General features: G+C 47.7%; 1 protein-coding gene across 1 annotated transcript in view; it reads right to left on the bottom strand.

Annotated features, from left to right (window-relative positions):
• Positions 1-2,912: 2,912 nt before the first annotated feature.
• SETX (senataxin) overlaps positions 2,913-21,131 on the bottom strand; it is a 48,339-nt gene continuing 30,120 nt past the window's right edge. The window contains exons 15-25 of the mRNA XM_063316327.1: positions 20,797-20,898; positions 19,521-19,636; positions 16,892-16,963; positions 15,352-15,501; positions 13,723-13,830; positions 12,673-12,860; positions 11,593-11,685; positions 9,845-10,009; positions 9,255-9,353; positions 5,444-5,531; positions 2,913-4,710 (exon numbers count right to left, since the gene is read on the bottom strand). Of these exons, the coding sequence (XP_063172397.1) occupies positions 3,979-4,710; positions 5,444-5,531; positions 9,255-9,353; positions 9,845-10,009; positions 11,593-11,685; positions 12,673-12,860; positions 13,723-13,830; positions 15,352-15,501; positions 16,892-16,963; positions 19,521-19,636; positions 20,797-20,898 (1,913 nt within the window). The 3' untranslated portion in view covers positions 2,913-3,978. The remainder of the gene's footprint in view (positions 4,711-5,443; positions 5,532-9,254; positions 9,354-9,844; positions 10,010-11,592; positions 11,686-12,672; positions 12,861-13,722; positions 13,831-15,351; positions 15,502-16,891; positions 16,964-19,520; positions 19,637-20,796; positions 20,899-21,131) is intronic.

Below are 21,131 nucleotides of genomic sequence, written 5' to 3' on the forward strand. Positions count from 1 at the left end.
TATGCAAACCGGTTCTATGGCTGAGTTCTGGAACATTAAGTGTGTTCATTTGGGAGAACTTGCGACAAATCTGAGTCTTGAGAGAATTTATTATATGTAAATAAATTGCCTTAGAAGAGGGTTCAGCGTTTGTTTCTCGGTGAATCTCAGTGTGTGGACATCTGGAGCAGCGAGGGATGGTTTGCAACCGTTGGCAGGTGTGAACGCAGTTAAACACCATTTTGGAAAAAACACACACTGGGGCTCTAACAGGAAATCCACTGTGGAACATTGAATAGTAATTCTCATTATTCCATAATATGGCCTCAAATGGAACAAACAAGGTCTACAAATGTGCCCCAAATGATGAGCTTTTTTGAAAAGCTATCAAGGCACTGCACCTCAAAAAACAATGTACAGGTAGTTCTTGCTTAACAACCATTCATTTAATGATGGTTCAGACTTAGGACGGTGCTGGAAAAAAACGAGTTATGACCGGTCCTCACATGACCATCACAGCATCCCCGCGGTCCCGCAATCACAATTTGGACGCTTGGCAACCGGTTCACATTTATGACCGTTGCAGTGTCCTGCGGGCATGCGATCGCCATTTTCGACCTTTCCGGGCAGCTTCTGGCAAGCAAAATCAATGGGGAAGTGCATGATTTGCTTAACTATCACATGGCTTGCTTAATGCCCATGGTGATTTGCTTAACGACCACAGAAAGGTCGTAAAACTGGGTTGGACTCGCTTAACGACCACTTCGCTTAGCAACCGAAATTCCAGTCCCAATTGTGGTGGTTAAGGGAGGAGTACCTGTAGGATTAATACTAATAGGGATGGGAAACATCGGAGTTGGCAAACAGACCTAATCGTACAGGCTTGGGTTAAGCTGAACTAGCCCAGTCTTGGGATTCACACAATACCCAGAATTGTGAAATATCCAAAGGAGCTTGATTGGAACAACACAGAAAGCCCCCCTCCTGTAACCAAAGTTAACACCAAGCTTCACATGTTGGTAAGAGTGCCACCTGGAGGGGTTTCGTTGACCTGGTTGAGAGTCTTGTGGGAACAGAGACACAAAGCTTAGGGTCTGAAACAAGAGTCAGCCAGGGCTTTGTGAGATGACAAAACACCGACAGGAGACAAGTGGCAAATTCCATAAAGGATGCAATTGCCAGGAGAGTGGAATTCCACTCACTGGGGCTACCTAAAGGGGGCTTCCCATAAAAACAGTAACAACAACTGCAAGTTGTGCTTGTTGAACTAATGTCAAACGCAGCTCCCTTGACAGCAACATGGAAGTGGTTTCCGGCGGGTGGGGTGGCCTTTCCAGTCCAGGAGCACGCAAAGGTTTTCCTTGGAGAATGCTCCCAGCCGTTCTATCAAGCCTCTCAATCTAATCAGCTTCATTAAACCAATCAGTCAAATCGATTGGGAGCATCCAAGCTGATAGCTCCAGATCGCTTGGATTCTGCGTGCCTGCCGAAGCAGTTCTCATCGTGTTGAGGATCCAAATCTGAGGGCCAAGATCTAGCACCCAACTGTGGCAAAGGTGGCCCATTTCCCAGGATCACCCAACTGAGATGAAAAGAGCCGCGAGGCCCTTCCCGTGGAAAATTCCATCCATGTGCAGAAAATAGAGAACCGTCAATTTGGCAATGCGTTATAGCTGGTCTTCTGGCAGATTTTGGAGGAGACAAGCATCCGTTGCTTCTCTATCAAATTCTTGGTGCGCAAGGTGTCAATTAAGCTAAGTCCCTGAGGCATGAGAAAAAGCCAAGTGACAGGCATTCACATGGGTCTATCTCAAATTTGGGATCCTCCAGATACAGAGAGAACGACATCTCCATTTGCTGTGCAGATGACAGGGATCTAGGTGTAATCCCAGGACAACTGTGAGGGTCTTCATTTGGAAAGACTGACACCCAGAAGCTAATTAATTGGCTTCTGTGCAATAGGGCCCTGATTCAAGACCCTGGCAAATCTCACCTAATTCACTCTCCTTCCCCTGGCAGAGAAAGGCATCCTGATTATGAAGGATGCTCTCAAACAGAAAGGGACGTGTTGTCTTTCAACAAGGGCTGTGCTGAGAACTTGCATGGTGCTGAACATATATTAAGAGGAAGATGAGGGGAGACGGTGGCAGTCACATCCTTATCTACGTGGCTGAAAGGGCGAGGAGGGGACCAAACAAACCAAACAAATAAAATCTGCAGCTCTGAGCTCAGTCGAGACACTGCACAGAAATGGCTTCAAGTTAACTCCCCTTGGTCTAATTCTAGCTGCAGGAAAGGTGACCGGCCGGTTGCAACTTTGCAACTGAATTCTCTTTGCGAAACGGCACTGGTCTAGCAACAGGGCAGGACTTCCATCTTCAGGCAAAAATGGTGGGTTTAGGTTGGATTATCATGTTCTCATCATGTTGAGGATCTAAAGTCTTGGGGCAAATCAGTTATCCCTCCAAATGAGGGGTGGGTAACCCTCAGGCCGTAAGTGTTCCTCCTACCTGCCCCTGGCACTCTGAAATCACACTAAGGCCAAATTTCAACATTTTGGGCAATTCAAGAGGTGGGCTTCATGCGTGCTTGGAACCACACGGGTCCATCAGCAGAAGAACAAGATAGAAATCAAGACTTCTTCGAGAGTGGCAGTCCCGGTCTGCCAGCTTTTCAGAAGTCTCTGCTTCTGCTTCGCTGTGGATTTAAGGAACGGATAAATACGATTTTTCTCCAAGTTCAGCAAAAATGACCAAAACTCTAAGCAGATCCCAGTCTAGGTCCACCTCTGGTAAAGCAGCAGTAATTCTCATGAGTGAACAGCTTCTTGCATGCTAGAGAAAAGCACAACATTTCAAGAGCCGATCACACGGCCAAAGTTACGAGTCCTTAAATCGCCCTTCCGCCGCATGATTCAGAAAGAGCAAAATGGATTTGGAAAAAAACAACCTGTATTATTTATTTAGGGAAAGGGGGGGAACTCTTAAAAAAAGGCACATTTTAATGTAGTTACATTTAAGTTATTCATAGCAGAAGTGTGTGTGTGTGTGTGTGTGTGTGTGTATAAAAACACAAACATAAATAGCTTCTTTCAAACTGTATCCACCTACAATCCCAAGGGCTGAGTGGCAGTAAGAGATGCCTTTCTCTGTTCTGGTACTGTCCCCCCAAATTTTGGGAGCGAGGGGTGCCTTGCTGGGGAAAAGCAGATCACAAAATGCCAGTTGCCAAACGACAACAAGGCTACAATACAAGATCAGATTTACCACGGAGTGGGAGGGAGGCACAGAGAGCAACCCCGGCCCAGTTCAGGAGGTAACCCAAATCTTTCCATTTGCAGAAATCCCTTCAAAAACAGAGGCACTTCTATCAGAAAACGGGGGAGGGGAGGGGAGGGGGGCTGGGAGAATATTGCAGATCTCCCCATGAACGGAGAGAAAAAAAACATTTGCCATTTGTGCAAAAGTCTTTTCGGCTTAGCATCTCCTATGGCTACAGCTTTTTCCGCAAGGCACCTGTGGAGGCCCAGAATTAAGCAGGGTGAAGTGCCAAAAACATGTTGCGTTGGGCCTTGGGGGGTTCACAAAGGTATCCCAAAGAACCGGGGGGCGGGCAATGAAATAAGCAGGATAACGGGGAATCTCGGCGCCGGCTGAAGGAAGCGTCCCACGTGCGTCAGGACGGCGACTGACAACGGGTGAGTGAGCTGCTAGCTCACCAAGTGCTCAGAAGCATTTCTGTGGGCAAGCTCAACCTTCCTGGCTCTAAAAATTTAACCTTTGCTTACTATACAAATGTACATCGCACCTAAGATTGACAGAGTTGCGTGCTCTTTTAACGTATGGTTATTCTTCAAGGAGCATCTGCTTTGTGTCAGCGCACGCATGTGTACATACCCAGGTGTACACAGACACACACTCAAGTCCTTTCTCTTACAGGCAGAAGCTGGTTGGGAAGACCTGAATACCAGACCCCCAGCAAGGAATGAGGTCTTCGCAGTCAGCAGGTGGTGCGTCTCCGCTTGAGGTCCACAGGACCTTCTTTCTCCTGCGACACTTCTAATGTCCTCCTGCGAGAGTCCTGGTCTTTTTTCCACTCCAGGGGACTGGCAGCCTCCCCTTGGCCCCAAGTCTTTAACGGCTTGGCCAGGATGGGGGTTCTCGGGTGGGGGGCTTGGGGGTGGGGGGCTCTGCTCGGCAGAGGTGCGTTCTGCACGTCTCCAGCTGGGGCAAGGTGGCTCGACGATTCCCCCACGGTAGCCAGCTGGGGCACGGAATTGCTACGACTCCAAGCGGCCAGAAGCTCAGGGGGCATCTGTGTCGAGACTGGCCCCACACCGGGGCTTGGGCCCTCTTTGCAGTTGCTGGATTTTAACACCAGCTCAGCTCTTCGGAGCAGACGGGGATCCTGCGGCCTTTCCTGGACAGATTTCACCTGCACCGAAGGGGGTGGCCTGCTGGGGAGCGGCTCCTGAGGTGTCCTGCTGCTTGCTGCAGCGGGAGGATGGACGGGAGGGTGCTGGGCGTCTTGGCCGGGGACGCCCTGCTGCTTGGCTCCACTGGTGCCTGGGTGCTCTTGTGTTTCTCTTTCTGGCGCCGGAACTCCGGGGCGGGGAAACGGTCTGGACTTGAGGATCTTCGCGGCGCTGTTCTTGTAACTGTTACTGGACGTCTGGATGATGTTGCCCCTCCGCTGGGCGTCCTGGATCAACTCGTTCCAATCTCTGTTCTCCTGCAAAGGAGAAGTCAAGCTGGGCAAATGCAGGAATGTCGCATTAACCCTTCATTTCCGGTCCAAGCAAAGCCGATTCTTTGTATTTGGATCCTCTGGCCCTCAGAAGAGGGACGGCAACCCCCTGGCCCCATGGGGCGCTGAGCCCCCTTTTTGCAGAAGGCAGAACACCAGTCCCAGTCCATGAGAGTCTAAAACAGCCCTTCAGGAGGGGGGAATAATCCCCCTTCCATACCCACCATGCCAGGAGAGGGACGACCTTCAGGTCAGGTGCCTTCGAGAGGTAAAATATTTGCAGCAATCTCCTCTTGACAAAGTGGGTACTGGAAGAAACTTGGCTCAGTTACGCTCAAACTGACTGAGTTGACGTGATGCCCCGAACTGGGATTCCTGATTTCCGGTTCCCAAGCTTCTGGAAACTGCAAATCAGGAGCAAATTGTGGTTTGGGATCCTGGCTAGGATTGGAATCCTGGCTTGGGATCCTGGCTAGGATCCAGGATTCCTGGTTGAGGGGCAACCTGGAATCCTGTGGACTTCCTGATTGACAAAGCTTTCTGGATCTCGAGGCTTTTTTGAGGGTGGGGGGGGGATGTCTGAACCCTGCTCTCTCTTCAAGGAAGCACAAAATATCGCCCCCAAGACGCTGCGTCCAGTCCTCCGTGTTCCCTTGGAGGGGACAGACAGAGGAGGCCCCGGCCAGACAGGCTGTGCATCGTTCCCCCTTCCACCTACCATTAGCGTTTTCAGCTTTCCAAGGATGAAAAGGCTGCATTTGGCTCTGGTGATGGTGACGTTCAGGCGCTGGAGACTTCTCAAAAACCTGGAGGGGGTGGAGAAAGCACTGCTCGGTCAGGCTGGCTGGGCATGGGCGGAATTCAGCCTCTTCCCTATCGCTCGGATCCCTAGGTCCATCCGCACTGGGGAGAAACCTTCGCTCCCTAAAACCTCCCCGCCGTTCCGGGGGACCACAGTCGTGCAACGCGATGTGTTTGCAGACGGAACGTCAAGACTGAGAACAGAATCGGAAACGAAGGCCTTCCTCCCCAGAACGCCCAAACCCTGGCCAATGGCGTGGAGCGGTGGCCTCTCGGTCTGAAGCGCTCAGCCACCCGAAACTATTGAGCCAGCCCACTGCCATTTTAAAAGCCGCTTTTAGAAGACAATCGAGCGATGCGGCTGTAATAACCCCGGACGTTTCATCCCGGGCAAGTTTGACTCGAACAGACCTAGAGAAACATTTCTAGGGCACCCATGAACCAGCTGTATTATGGGATAAAGCAGCCCAGGAAGGACCCAAGTACAGGCTGTTTGATATTGACTGGCTCTCAGTCCAGGAGAGCCAGGTAGTCCTCGTTTAGCGACTGCCTTGTTTAGTGACCATTCGGTGATGAAAAAGTAACTTCAGAACCAATTCTCTCATTTACGACCTTTACAGGTCTGTGAAACAAAGAAAAGCTGAAGTCAGCTCAAACACAGTTGCGGTTTCACTTAGCGACCGCTTTGTCCAAGTTGCCGGTGCCAATTGTGGTTGCTAAACAAGGACTACCTGTAGCCCAAACTGCACGCCCCTTTATCCACAACAATATAAACTCTCCTGCTAGCCAAACCCAGTTCCATGTTCTTTCCTTAGCAATTGTACAGAAGGGGGTAGCCACAGTCTCTTCCAGAGAGCTTTTTTTTTTTTTTAATTATTTAAATTTTGTTACCACCCATCTCCCACAAGAGGGACTCTGGGCGGTTTACAATAAAATTCATACCACAACAATGAACATTAAAACCTGATAAAAATAAACAAATTACCAATATAAAATGCAATGTAAATAAATTTAAATAAAAATAAAAATAAAAATAAAATCCAAGTGTTTTTCACTCCCCAGCCTATTTCCTTATAGTCTCCCATCCCAGGACTAAGAAAGCTGCCCATCTCATCCTTGGCATGTTTAGCAAGGTGCTGCATTTTTCAAGAGAAACCTGCAAAAAAAAAAAAAAGGGGGGGGGTCTTTCAAGAACCATTTGGTTGAAAAGCAGAACCTCTGGCAGTTCCCCTCCGATCACAAAGCTTTTGCTGTTGTTAGTGTCAGATTTAGGGGGGCAGGATCTGCTTTTTACTACTGTAAACAGGGTTTTTTTCCCTTCCCACCAAGGGATAAATGGCCCTTTCCTACTGCTTTGTTGATCCGCCTGGACTGAATTGTCTGCCAGGCGTGTCCTTTCTTGACCATCGCTCTCATCACAGGAGGGGCACAAGACACCTTTTTCGGAAGCAGCAGCCCGACAGGGACTTAAAACTGAGACTAGCTTGCACCTAAACTCCCCGAGGAGTTGCGTAAGATTAAACTTTCAATTTAAGTCTGGTGGCAGCTTACCGGTGCCTCCGGTCCCTTCCTTAATTTCGATCCCATGTGGAGCCGTGCGGATCAGAGATGGCAGCGGAGGGGAGGCAGGCCTGGATTTGTTTCATGAGCCAAGACCTTGAAACGCCTCCCTGGCACGACCCATCTACAGACTGACACAGTTGTGACTCATGCACAAACACTTTATTAATATTTCACACCGGGGCCTGAATATTTCATTCATTTCAAAGGTGACTTGCGGAACAGGAATGCGCCAGTGACCTTTTTTTCCTTCTTGGGGAAAAGCTACGAAACCAGAGCTAATGTGCCAGAGTCTGGGGACACGGGGGCCCGTTCTGGCCGGTGGGCACGGGTTTCTAAGGCCACAGCTTAAAAAGCGCTGAATTTTAAGCAGGCGAGGATGATGGAACCTAGCTGATGGCAGAAGATGGGAGAGCCCAATGAGAATCTTCCTGAAGTTGCTTTCGTGAACTTTCTGAAATAGAAAGTTACCAGCAACTTCCAGTCATCTTTGGCTATGCTTTCTGGGTTGAGACACACAAAAAAGAAAACAGCAACGCAAATACACAACTAACAGGAGAGCGGCATAGATGTATGGAATTTTTTTTCCCCCTGTAAAACCACCTTGGCCCTCCCTAGAATCCAATTCCACTCCCCTGCATCAGTAATCTGGACCAGAGCTTGGTTTTTTTGTTTCTGCTTATCTTCACAAACATATCTAAGTTTAAGTTAAGGCTGTTTGGAGTGAAACACAAGTCCCAGATTTTGTCTCCAGTCCCGTCTTCTCTATCTAACATCTGAAAAGTGGATGCGTGGGTGAGGGAATTATTTCTATCTTCAGTAGAAAGAGCTTTCTTTCTTTCTTTATCCAGCAGCTTCCAGGAAGGTGGCTGAAAAGAGCCGAAGATGGGGTAGTGGGGACAATAGGTTTAAGGCATCTCCCTCCTTTCCCCCCCCCCCATTTAAAACACTCCAGAAATGGGTTTTAAACAGGGAAACCTGTGAGCAGCGTAGTCCCTACACAGAGGCCGCCCAGCTATAAATTTCATTCATGGCTCTCGGCTGCCATCTGGTGACCACTGAGCTTGGTGCTCTCAAACGTTAAAGAAGGTGTGCAACTATTTCTGAATCTTGAAACATGGGGGGGGGGGGGCGCTCCCTGGAAGGTGGAAGGAAAGGCGCTCCCTGGAAGTGGAGGGGGCGAGGGCAGCACACTGACCTTGAAAAACCCAGGTAGAAACTATTGGCTCCCCCTAAGACCAGGATGGCCCCCACTCTGCTGTTGTTTAGAAGAGTCACGAAGACCTGGGGGTTCACCCAGTCCTCTGGGGAGGTAGGAGGAGACCCCTTGCTTCGTTTCTACCCAGTCAGTCGTTCCTCCCATCTTTTCTCTTTCTCTTCAATTGGTTTTATCGGAATTGTTTTGATTGTCGTGAGCCACCCAGAGCCTTAGGAAGTCAGGTGTCATACACAATCAGTGACTGATTTGAAAACCTTTGAAAACACCCACGCGCAGTGGACCAATGCACGTAGTCCTTGACTTATGATCACAGTTGGAACTGGAATTTCCATCTTAATTCATTGCAGTCATAAGTCAGGTCACCACATGTCCAGACCCAATTTTACGACCATTTTTACGGCGGCCATTAAGCGAATCACCATGGTCGTTAAGAGAATCCAGCTTCCCCAATAGGCGTTTTTTCCCGGAAAATGGCAAAAAGCGTTGCAAAACGTGATTGTGGGATGCTGCAACTGGTCATAAATTGAGTCAAATAAGTTGCCAAGCACCCAAAATGCATCCGTGTGACGGGGGGGGGCGGGTTTGTGACGTTTTGCGACACTCAGTAGTGCTTCACAGGCCATAAAGCACCCATTTCAAAGCTGCCGTAACTTCGGACTGTCGTTAAACGAACGGTCGTAAGTTGAGGACTACCTGTAAAAGGAAAATTTGAACTGAATGATGGCCTTCCAAGCTGTTTACAGAGGGCCTCTGTCTGGGTTTCGAAGGGACTGAACGAAGCTCTGGGGTTTGCCTGGCCTTGTAAAGTCAGGACATACAAGGATAGGACAGTTTTGCTTCTTTCTATTCCAGAATGGGGGCTAATTAAGCGGTAAGGCATAACATGAAAAGCTTCTAAACCACACAGTGTAAGAGCACCAAGTTATGGCGCTAAATGCCGGGGGCCTACCCAATTGATCCTTGTGAGCTGTTTGCCCGGACGCAGGTGACAATGATGCAGTCTTTCTCGCGGCCCTGAAATCCATCCACGGTGTCAACTTCCCCAGCACTGGGGAAAAAAGGACAGGAAGGAAGACAAGTCAGGGTGATGTTTCCAACCCACCCCCCCTTCTTTTCTTAAAAAAAACCTACACCCTCTTGGAAAAAAAAAGGGGGGGGAATGCAGAAAAGATGAGGAATAATAATATTTTAGGAGATTTCACAACCACAATGGGGGGGGGGAGGGCAGGGAAGCAGAAGGCCGGCTGGAAAAATTACAGATGTCTTCCTCCCAAAGCGAACGGCAGAATCCCTGGGGGAGTTGCTAGCTCTCCGCCTCTACTTCCCCATCTCTAAAACGGGAACAATATGCAAGTGGCCGTAAGCAATCTCTGCTGTAGGAAATCAAGTTAGTTATAGCTAACTTGCCGCGCTGGCTTGAGTCAGCAAAGTACAGCAAAGCTGGAACCGGGTTTTACGCTGTCGTGAAAAAACTCAGGGCGTAGGAAAATCAGACTGAGGGGTGGCCCAGCAGTCCCTGCTCCCTCATTCGGGTCTTACCTATTTTCTTCAAACTCTTTATCCAGCTGTTTACATATCCTCCTTTTCTGCGCATTATACGGAGTGATGATTCCAATTTGATGACAATGAATATCCTTTTTTGTCCCCTTAATCACCTTCATTAATTCTATCAACAGCTTCACCTCTTGGGGATTAGAATAGGAGCTGAACAAAGAGAAGCAGGAAGAAAAAATGACTGGGGGGTTGGGGGGTCTGCGGAAGCGGGAGGGACAAATTCAGACAAATTGGACCCACGCCTCCGATTAAAAACTTAGCACAAACATTGGATTTGTTTGGGGACCCGCACCAGAAAAGATCACTCCTGAAGCCCTCGAGGTTAATAAATACTCCATCAGTCATGGAAGTGGCACCCCAGTTCTCATCTTAGGAGGGCAAAATAAACCCTCCAGTATCCAATGAAGCATCCTAAGAGAAACATGCTGGGGAGAGGGGAAACGCTACCTCCATGTCGTAGGTAAGCAGGCTGAACGGAGCCGCTGGACATGAAATTTACTTTACTGACTTATTTTATTTACTTAATTTTCTAGCCCGCCTTCATTATTTTTTTTCTAAATAACTCAAGGCGGCGAACATCCCTAATACTCCTTCCGCCTCCTATTTTCCCCAGAACCACCACCCTGTGGGGTGGGCTGGGCTGGGCTGAGAGTTCCATCACCTACTCCAAGATGTCTGATTTTATTTAAAAGATACCCAACTCTGGCTTGACCAAATCCAGCGAAAAGTCAGCACATTATTCCTCTGACTTGTCTCTTTCCCAAGTACGCAGACACAGGACTATCCTGTAGGAATCTTGGCCCTGAACTATGGTAAATACACGGCCATTTGCCGAAAGGAAGTTCCTGAAGATGGGATTGATGTATTTCCTTGACATTCCATCTGCAATTGGGTGAGTTGTCTTAACCACCCAGGAGGCAGACCACAAATTTAATCTATCTATCTATCTATCTATCTATCTATCTATCTCTCTCTCTCTCTCTCTCTCTCTCTCTACAGGCGGTCCTCACTTAATGACCATTCGTTTAGTGATGGTTCAGACTCATGATGGTGCTGGAGGACCAACTTATGAATGGTCCTCACACTTACAACCGTCACAGTGATCATGATTTGGGCACTTGACAACCAGTTCACATTTATGACCATCGCAGCATCCTGTGGTCACGTGATCACCATTTTCAACCTTCCCAGCGGCTTCTGGCAAGCAAAATCAATGGGGGACCATTTGGTTTGCTTAATGACCATGTGGTTTACTTAACAGCCATGGTGATTCACTTAACGGCCACCACAAAAAAGGTCATAAAATTGAGTCGGATTTGCTTAATGACTGCTTTGCTTAGCAACCAAAATTCTGGTCCAAATTGTGGTCATTAAGCGAGGACTACCTGTATCTATCTATATATCTAGCTACTTACCTACCTAATCTTTTCACATCAATTCAAATAACTATTAAATTTTAAAGGAGAAACAGTAAAAACTAACAAAAACTAATATTAAAGGAAGAAAATAAGGGGGGGGAGGAAAATTAGAAAAAAAAGGACCAAGATCAAAATGGCAAAGTAACAAAGGAAGAGAAAGAAAAGAGAAGAAAAGCAACTGACTTTCAACCCTCCTCCCAACAGATATAAGTAACTGTATACATCAGTCCCTTGCTCTAAGTTTACAAAATAACTTTCCTTACTACTATAAACCCACATTATTTCTAATAGTCAAATCCAATCCGGACAACTCACTCATTTTCTCGTTCTTCACGGCTATCCAAGACATCAAAAACCAAATAGGGTTGGAAGGGCCATTTCAGCGAGAAGCGATCTTCTGCTATTTTCCTGTTACGTGAGAATTGTCACGGGATGGAAAGAAGCACGGCAGAATTAAAGAGCTTCAAAACACAGGGCCGCGTTTCAAAGCGCCAACAGAGAGGCAGAGTCTTACAGGACGGGCCAAGCCTTTCAGCTCGTCTAGCTGCAGAGAGCCGCAGGCGCAAGCTCGGAGAAACGACGTAGAAAGATTGCAACAAAAACAGGGTTTAAGCCGAGGAAACAGAGAAGACGTTAGGAAGAAGCTCAGATTAGTTCCACCCCAATTTCCTGGGATATAACAGGGAAGAAAGGGAGAACCCTGTCAGGCTTTTCAAATATATCAATTTTTTTTTTTTAATCTGTTCAACTGTGTCCAATTCTTGGAGACTGCCTGGACAAGTCCCCGCAGTTTTCTTGGCAAGGTTTTTCAGAAGTGGTTTGCCATTGCCTGCTTCCCGGGGCTGAGGGCAGGACTAGAACTCACGGCCTCCCAGTTTCTAGCCTGGTGCCTTAACCACTGCACCAAACTGGCCCTCTTATCAATAAATATTGTTCCAAACTTGTGAAGTCAGTTTCCTAGCCTAGCCTATCTCAAAAGGATGACACCAGCGTAGCTCAAAGTTTCTCCTTCTAGCTCAGCTAATTTTTTTCTATTGTGCAAGATTTTTAAAAAAGGGGGGAAGTTAAGACATTGCGGGGGGGGGGGGGAACCCTGAACTGCTGGGTGAAGGATAAAGATGGTGGCGATTTTATACACAAGGGCATTCCAAAATTAAAACGCAAGGTAAGTTACCAAGACAGAACATTGCAGACAGACAGAAATTAACGGGCCTTGGCACAGGACTCAGGGCTGCCCAAGCACAATTTAAAAAGAATGTTTAAGAATATGTCAGAGTTAGAAATACACCGCAGAAGTGGCATGGTGCAAGAAAAAAAAATTGAATAAAAGGGACATTATGCACAATGCAGCCACTTTTTACTGTTTGGGGAGATGCCGCAGAGCAAACTCCTTACCCGTCAGTGGTCAAGAGCCCTTCGTAGATATACTTGGAAGGAAAAAGGCAGATCTCTGGGTGCATCCGATACTGAATGGTCAGCTGAAGGACCGGACATTTTCCAACGGAATTTTCTTGACCTTGCTCTTTAAGGTGCTTGCAGAGACGGCTGAGCAGAGACTGGTCATATTTGTAATCCTGAGCTTTCTAACAACGTTGGAAAACAAGACATTCAGAAGGCAGCCCCGGCTGGGAAATCCACTGTGGCATTCACCAGCCCCCCACAATCTGCACCAGCAACGTGGAAGGTCAGTTTTACTGTGCCCATTTTACAGATGGGGAAAGTAGAGGAGGTAAATGACTTTGTTTGCAAGGTCCAATTATCAGCACCAAGCAAACACTCCTGATCTTAGTTTCCATCTTCTCCTCCCAAGAGAGAGGATTGGGGGCAGAACAGATTTGCAAAGGCTACTCAGGTCCAGATGCCATACGCACAGTGGCACGGAGACCAAGCAGCTTTGTTTCTTCCTCCCAAAAAGTTTTCCCCGAGGTGCTTCCCACCCCGGAAGAGTGGCCAACATGCTTTGGAAGGGTTTTCCATTTACTCAGATACAAGGGAAACAAATTCCTGTAATTATCTCATCTATCAAGTACCCCTGAATTCTAGACAGTGAATTCCCCTGGGTATTTAGCATATCGTTTATTTGATTAGAAAGGGGGCGGGCGGGCCAGCTCACCAGCATGGCAATAACTGAGGCGGTGACAGGGAACTAAGCAATTAATTTAATCCTGCAATTAACTTGATCGCAGCCACAAAGGCCGTTTGCAGACCGTTAGGAGCTGATTAAAAAAAACAATATTCCCACGAGTATAATAAGCAGACAAAAGCTGAGCTGGCCACCCTGGGAAATAATTTGGGGAATCAGAGTCCCAACGCATCTGGAGGTGGCTGGGCTGAGCAGCCTGCAGGAAAACAGCTGCTGGAAGCTTGGCAAGGATCTGCCAGTTTTCGGCTACGCAGGTTCGCCTTTTGTGCCCCTGGAGGCATCTTAGTGGGACAACTACGTACCACGGACTTTATGGTGGGAGGGAGCTGTTTGGGATCTCCGACCAGGACCAGCTTCTTACAGCCATGAATCAGTGGAATGAGAGTCTCAACTTCACATGTCTGCCCTGCCTTTTAATGAGAAAATACCAGCGTGGGGGGGAAAAAAAAATTAGGAACTTCCAGGAGGAGATAAGGAACAGCAGCAAAATGCAGACAGAAACATTGGAAAGGCCTGCAGAAATCCTTCCCACCTGAAGCTTATTCAGCTCTTATTTTCAGGGTTAAAGTTTCCCCAGTTTTTAAATCTGGCACGCAGCCTTTGAGATGATAGCCTATATGTTGCTTTTAAGGGTTTTTTAAATGGATTTCTTGAGCGATGCCAAACTCTTTCTATGAGGAAAGCAGGAGAATAAACCCACAGCCCTCTGGTTTTGCACTGCATTCAGAGCGCGTTTTAAAAACTCTTCCGCCCTGCAAAATGAAGTGGATCGGGAATGGGCGGCTGGATCTGAAATACGTGAAAAGTAATTTTGCAAATAAAAAAAATTAGAGAGCAGTAATTCCTGCTCTGAGAATGGAAGCATGTAATTGTCTGAATGAGGAAGAATTTATTCGCAGCACATGGTGGAAGTAATGTACTGTTAAATTGTTCTCGCCCCGCCAGAGGCCAGGAAATGTGTCGTGCTTTGCTAAATGGCGCAGTGGCGGGGTGGAGGCGGGGGGCTGCCGTCACGGGCCGTGATGGACCGCCTCCGAGTGATGGGTTATGTTTATCGCATGGGCAATTAGTCCAGGCAGCAAACGGTTAGGTGAGAAAGCTCTTTGAGGATATTCATGTAATTCTTTCCGTAAGATATTACGGGTATTTGGGGGCAAGGTGGGAAGGGGGACTTTGCAGAGCTTGGCACTTGGGAGAAACACCTTTTTAGCATCGTCCCAGCAGAGCTGGCTAAGCTGGGCCAGCCGATGGGGCATGGCGCACTTCAGCCTCAGCGCCAGAACATTTTCAGACGTAGCACCGGCCGCAGGAGACAGGTCCCGTCACACTAGCCCCCAGGGGCTCATGACTGCCCAATTAATATGAGAACCACCCACTCAATGCTAATATCGTTGAGTTCACGCAACTGTGCACCCTAACCCGGGTTAACAAGAAAAACTACAGATGCTGCCCTGAGTTCCTGTCTGCCAAAACCACATCAAAGGAGGCGTTCTGGTGTGTAGAAAGCAGAGCAGACTTTCTTTCTGGAAGCCTGTTTAGCCCCAAACCTTTCACTTTTCCTCCACAAAGGCTTGGCTTCACTGAGTGCTCCTGGGTTCGGTTCTCACACTTTCAATCGACTGAGATTTTAAACAGTATCGGCTGTATTTTTCAATTCTAACTTCCCGTGTTGGTTGCATTTTTAATTCTGAGGATCTTGGCCACTTGGACAGGAGGGCTGCGGCGTCCAGAATCCGCAGCCAGGCTAGCCTACCGACATGGGGCCGGGGAACTCCGGGAGACGGCCCGGCGTTTCTGGAAGGGGCCGGTCTGGGGAAAGGGGCCTCAGCAGACTACGAAGGAAACAGACCGAAGGGAAGACGTTTCTCCTAATGCACAGGAGGGGGCAGCCAAAGCCAACTTTTTCCAAATCCAGGCCACGTGCTTCTCACCTCATCCACAATCACGCAGCTCACGGGGTCCCCGCCCAGCCTCCGGAAAGCTGACTCCAGCAGCACCCCTCCGCTTGTGCTCAGGGTGCAGCAAATGATGTGGGACTCCAAGATGATGCTTGCTTTCAATTCCTGAGATCGCCCGCGGACCTAAAGTTAAAAAGAAGTCTTTTCAGGGCTGGGGGGTTGGGGCTAGGTCCCGCCCCTCTGTGGTGGCCACTTCTGATTTCATGGAAGGAACTTAAAGCCCAAACGAGTCTACTTTTTTCAGAGGAACAGCAGGCTCAAATGCCGAAAAAGACCTGTATCTTCAGATTCTACTAGGCCACTCGGACTGTATTCACACAACCTGGTTTAAGGGTGCTGCTCAATCAACTCATTTCCTGGGCACACATTGTCCTCACTTAACAACCATTTGTTTAGTGAGGGTTCAGACTTACAATGGTGTTGAAAAAAAACTACTTATGACCAGTTCTCACACTTACGACCATTGCCTGTGTTCCCACAGTCACGTAATCACAATTTGGGCGCTTGGCAACCGGTTCGCATTTATGACCATCGCAGCGTCCTGTGGTCATGCGATTGCCATTTTCGACCTTCCTGGCCAGCTTCTGGCACACAAAATCAATGGGGAACTGAGTGATTTGCTTAATAACCACGTGGCTTCCTCAGATGACTGAACCTGGTTACTCCAAGGCTCAACAAGCTGGCAAAGTTTCTCACTGTGCTGGCTTGAATCAACCGGGATCATTCAAACCTTGTTTTAGTGTGGTTGCAGAGTCATCTGAGGTGGCAGAACAGTGGCCTAAATTCCTCTCTGTCCATCACTGCCAGAAAGACAGATCTGGTCCATGGGGCTGAGGCACAACCAATCAGTAACCAGATTCAGTCATCTGAGGAAGCCACTGTCTTCCGAGACAGGATTGCAAGTGGTTGGTTTTAGGAACCTGCCATCATCTAGCAGGGAATAGCGGTAGGGATTCAGACGAGAGAAGAGTGTTCTCAAATTTTATGGACTGCTTGAAGTCCTAGAGGCCAAGTTAGCATGCTCTCTGCCTGTAATCTGCCTTCTCCATCATCATGTCCACTCCTTCCTTCCTTCCTTCCTTCCTTCCTTCCTTCCTTCCTTCCTTCCTTCCTTCCTTCCTTCCTTCCATCCATCCATCCATCCATCCATCCATCCATCCATCCATCCATCCAATAAATTCATATGGCCACCCAACTCACACTCAGTGACTTTTGTCTGCTTGTGCTGAAAGTAATCCTTTTCCAAGCACGAGCCTCATGCCATCTCTTTATGGCCAGATTTATGGAGAAGAAAGGAATGAGGGGACAAGAATTACAAGGCACTATTTTCCATCTGGGATCAATAAATCCCAAAGCACATTAGGACAGAAATAACTGCCTTCCCGTGATCAGTGCCAGTTACGAGTAAGAATCCAGCCCGAGGACTAATTTTTCCAAGGCAAAAAGAACTTGGATTTCCTGTTAGAATGACAAATGAAGAGATGCTAAGAACACTCTGGAAGCCATCGCCTACCTTTTTTAGTTGAGAAGCCAGACGCTGCCTCTCCTCAGAAACCTGGAGAATTTCCTTGTCCAACTGCTGTTTCTAAAAGGGAAAAAAATAAGCCTTATTTTTCAAAATCAAGAACAATTGTTGGAAACCAGGCACAGATGGGCCTTTCCCACTACCTGTCACTTGAGCCATCTCCCTTTTAACATCTGACCCTGAGAAACTGAGGCCTCAACTTTCTCTAACAAACCAAAATTCTGCACAGTTCAGTATGATCAAGGTTAAACCAGAGTTTCCTGGTTCTCGTACGAAAGGGAAACTGTGATTTAACAAATATTAGACAGAAGTACAAAAGATAAAACAAGCTACTATGGGTACAACTCACTCTCATCCAAGAAACCTTAAATAGTAGATGACAGAAAGAAAGAAATGTAACCCTATTTGAACAATGCATAGGTCAGGGTTAAGGAGAGATATCAAACAGATTAAAGAGGTTTATTAAGGATACTGTTGTTTGTTGTTGTTTATTCGTTCAGTCGCTTCCGACTCTTCGTGGCTTCATGGACCGGCCCACGCCAGAGCTTCCTGTTGGTCATCAACACCCCCAGCTCCCCCAGGGACGAGTCCGTCACCTCTAGAATATCATCCATCCATCTTGCCCTTGGTCGGCCCCTCTTCCTTTTGCCCTCCACTCTCCCCAGCATCAGCATCTTCTCCAGGGTGTCCTGTCTTCTCATTATGTGGCCAAAGTACTTCAGTTTTGCCTTTAATACCATTCCCTCAAGTGAGCAGTCTGGCTTTATTCCTGGAGGATGGACTGGTTGGATCTTCTTGCAGTCCAAGGCACTCTCAGAATTTTCCTCCAACACCACAGTTCCAAAGCATCCATCTTCCTTCTCTCAGCCTTCCTTATGGTCCAGCTCTCGCAGCCATATGTTACTACGGGGAACACCATTGCTTTACTATGCAGACCTTTGTTGCCAGTGTGATGTCTCTGCTCTTAACTATTTTATCGAGATTTGTCATTGCTCTTCTCCCAAGGATTAAACGTCTGCAAGAAAACAACAAGGCTCAGAGAGCACCAAGGACTCCACAAAGCAACTTGTTGTTTATTCATTTAGTCACTTCTGACTCTTCGTGACTTCATGGACCAGCCCACACCAGAGCTTCCTGTTGGTCGTCAACACCCCCAGCTCCCCCAGGGACGAATCCATCATCTCTAGAATGTCATCCATCCACCTTGCCCTTGGTCGGCCCCTCTTCCTTTTGCCCTCCACTCTCCCTAGCATCAGCATCTTCTCCAGGTTGTCCTGTCTTCTCATTATGTGGCCAAAGTATTTCAGTTTTGCCTTTAATATCATTCCCTCAAGTGAGCAGTCTGGCTTTATTCCTGGAGGATGGACTGGTTGGATCTTCTTGCAGTCCAAGGCACTCTCAGAATTTTCCTCCAACACCACAGTTCCAAAGCATCGATCTTCCTTCACTCAGCCTTCCTTATGGTCCAGCTCTCGCAGCCAAATGTTACTACGGGGAACACCATTGCTTTAACCATGCGGACCTTTGTCGTCAGTAAGGATACTGTATATCATAGAGATTTATACCTCCCCAAAGCCTTATTTTCTGTTCATTTGACATAACTTGTGATTTTTAGGGGTCATCAAAATTAAACTTATGATTCTTCAGAGGCATTGGAATAACAGCAGCTCCTTGAAATGAAAATAGTATGACTTGGCTGAGATGCAGTGACATAGGTTCAATAAACTAGAAAGATGCAGAGCTTGGTCCTGTGAAAACTTCTGACGGGTGGGCTAGAAACCTGGAGGTTGCCAAGGTGAAAAAGGATGGATTGACACATCATACTAACTCGTAGTATGGATGCTACAGGTTTGACATGGTATGCTGGGCAAACCCAGCCAACGGAGATTTATTCAATAAGCCATGGTTAAGTAGACTTTGGCTCACTATGATGCAGGACCAGGGGAACAATGAAGAAATGTTGATGTCCATCTGAAATTATCGGTAGTCCTCACTTAACACCATTCGTTTAGTGACAGTTCGGACTTAGGATGGAAAAACCGACTTGCAGCCAGTCCTCACACTTACAACCGCTGCAGTGTCCCCACGGTCACAGGATCACGATTTGGGCACTTGGCAACCAGTTCTCATTTAAGACGGTCGCAGCATCCCGTGGTCACGTGATCGCCATTTTCAACCTTCTGGCAAGCAAAATCAATGGGGAACCACGTGATTCGCTTAACAACCACATGGATCACTTAATGCCCACAGTGATTCGCTTAACGACTGCCGCAAAAAGGGTCATAAAATCGGGTCGGATTTGCCTAATGACCGCTTCACTTAGCAACCAAAATTCCAGTCCCAACTGTGACAGTTAAGTGAGGACTATCTGTAAAGCAGTAAGGTGGCTTTGCCCGGGAGACTATTTTCACCAGCCTGAAGGAGCCTGCAATATTTATAGGTGCGAATCTACTCCCCCGCTTAATTCTAACCAACATCTAACTTGGTTCAGTGTTTTTCTTCCCTCCTCCCAAGAGATTGTTGCTACCGTCAAACCAGATGAGATCAGAAGCCCCCTGCTGTTCTACTGCCAACCACCACAGCAGTAGCCCTTCAACCCCTGGGATCTGGCGGCTACCTTCTCTCCCTTCTCGCTTCTGTCCATGGCCCGCAGGCGAGAAAGAGTGTCCAGCCGTCGATCTAAATCTTCCTTCTTCCTTTGGAGATCTTGATCTTTGCCGAGCATTGCCTTATCTACGGAACCAAACAGAACGCTTCCATTCAGCCTTGGACGTCCAGCTTTCCAAGCCATCATTTGAAGCAGGCTGAAGTAAAGAGCAAACCAATGGATACACACACAAAGCTGGTTTCCAATTCATCTGGGGTAGGCACCTGCTTCATCCTCAAGTATCAGTTCCTCGTTCTCTTCCCTTCTACTCTCCTGTTAAGAGGTCTTTCCTTCTTGAAAGCAATCTCCTTTACAACCATGACTTGCTTTACGACCACTGCAAAAACGGTCGTAAAATCGGGTCTGGTCACACGGCGCCTCGCTTAATGACCGCACTGCTTATCGACCAAAGTTTTGGTCCCTATGGTGGTCGTTAAGTGAAGACTACCTGTAGCAGCTGATCGAAATTTTATTTCCTATCTTATAAACAGAAACTAAACCAGAATTTCTCACTTTGGATGAAACGGGATACAGTAGACTGACAAACCCCAGAAGGCCTGAATTTCAGTGCAAGAAAGAAAGCGCCTCAACGCAAGTCTTTTCTCTTGGTTGAATCAAGACTTTATTGGGCCAGTACTATTCCCAGGGGTGCCATCAGGGCTAGACTGTAGGAAATAATAAATAACCCAGCATCCCACTGTGCCAGAAAGTGATAAAAGTGAAGTCTCGCTCAAGACTCCTCGTGACATTTACCTACGTCAGTTTGGGGCAGAAATTCCGAAGTGGTTTGCTGCTCCATGGTTTTGGGGTACTTTTTTGACTCCACACCTGGTCTACAGCCCTGGGATTCCTCATGGCCTCCCATCCCATCCATCACAAAGCCTGACCCCGCTTATCTTTTTTCCAGAGCAATAACATTGCCAGTTAAAGCCCGGAGCGCCTACAATGGTTATCACAGCGAGGTAACAATTCTCGCCTTATTCCAACCAACGTTATCAGCACAGATTATGTTTCTCTCTCCAGGATGGGCTAGTTCTGACAGTATGAAGCACAGAAGAGGAATAAAGGCACGGGGGCCTGGTCCAGCATCTCTGCTAACATTTGCTCCTAAGCTGAGGGGACAGGTCCGTATGGGGGGAGGGAAATAAACAGGGCTGCTGAGGCACATTTAGACACCCAGCACCCTCCAAGCCCTACCCAAGGAAAGGTGCCTGAGAAAAAGACAACGCGATGAACTTTAACTCACTGATCTTGTGATCAATCTGATCATTCAGGCTGAATTTCCGGACTTTGCTGTTGATCGATTTCTGCTGTCCTAGTCTAACCAGGTTTATGTTGCCGCAGTTACCTGGATGTAAAGGGAGGAGACGCTTATTATTTCTCAGATGATAATTCAGCAGACACCAAATCTATGCCTGTTGTTTCCCGTGCCTGCTATCAGCACACCCCCACATTCTGCATCTTCGCTCAGCTCCCACCCCGATCTCCTTTTTGTTAGTGGCTGTTCTTCTTGGAATTGCAGGGATTCGAACGCTCCATTCTTCCGCCAGTGGAGGGACCACAGCCTTCTCCGTTAGGAGA

The sequence above is a fragment of the Candoia aspera genome, chromosome 16 (assembly GCF_035149785.1).
Source record: "Candoia aspera isolate rCanAsp1 chromosome 16, rCanAsp1.hap2, whole genome shotgun sequence".
NCBI lineage: Eukaryota > Metazoa > Chordata > Lepidosauria > Squamata > Boidae > Candoia > Candoia aspera.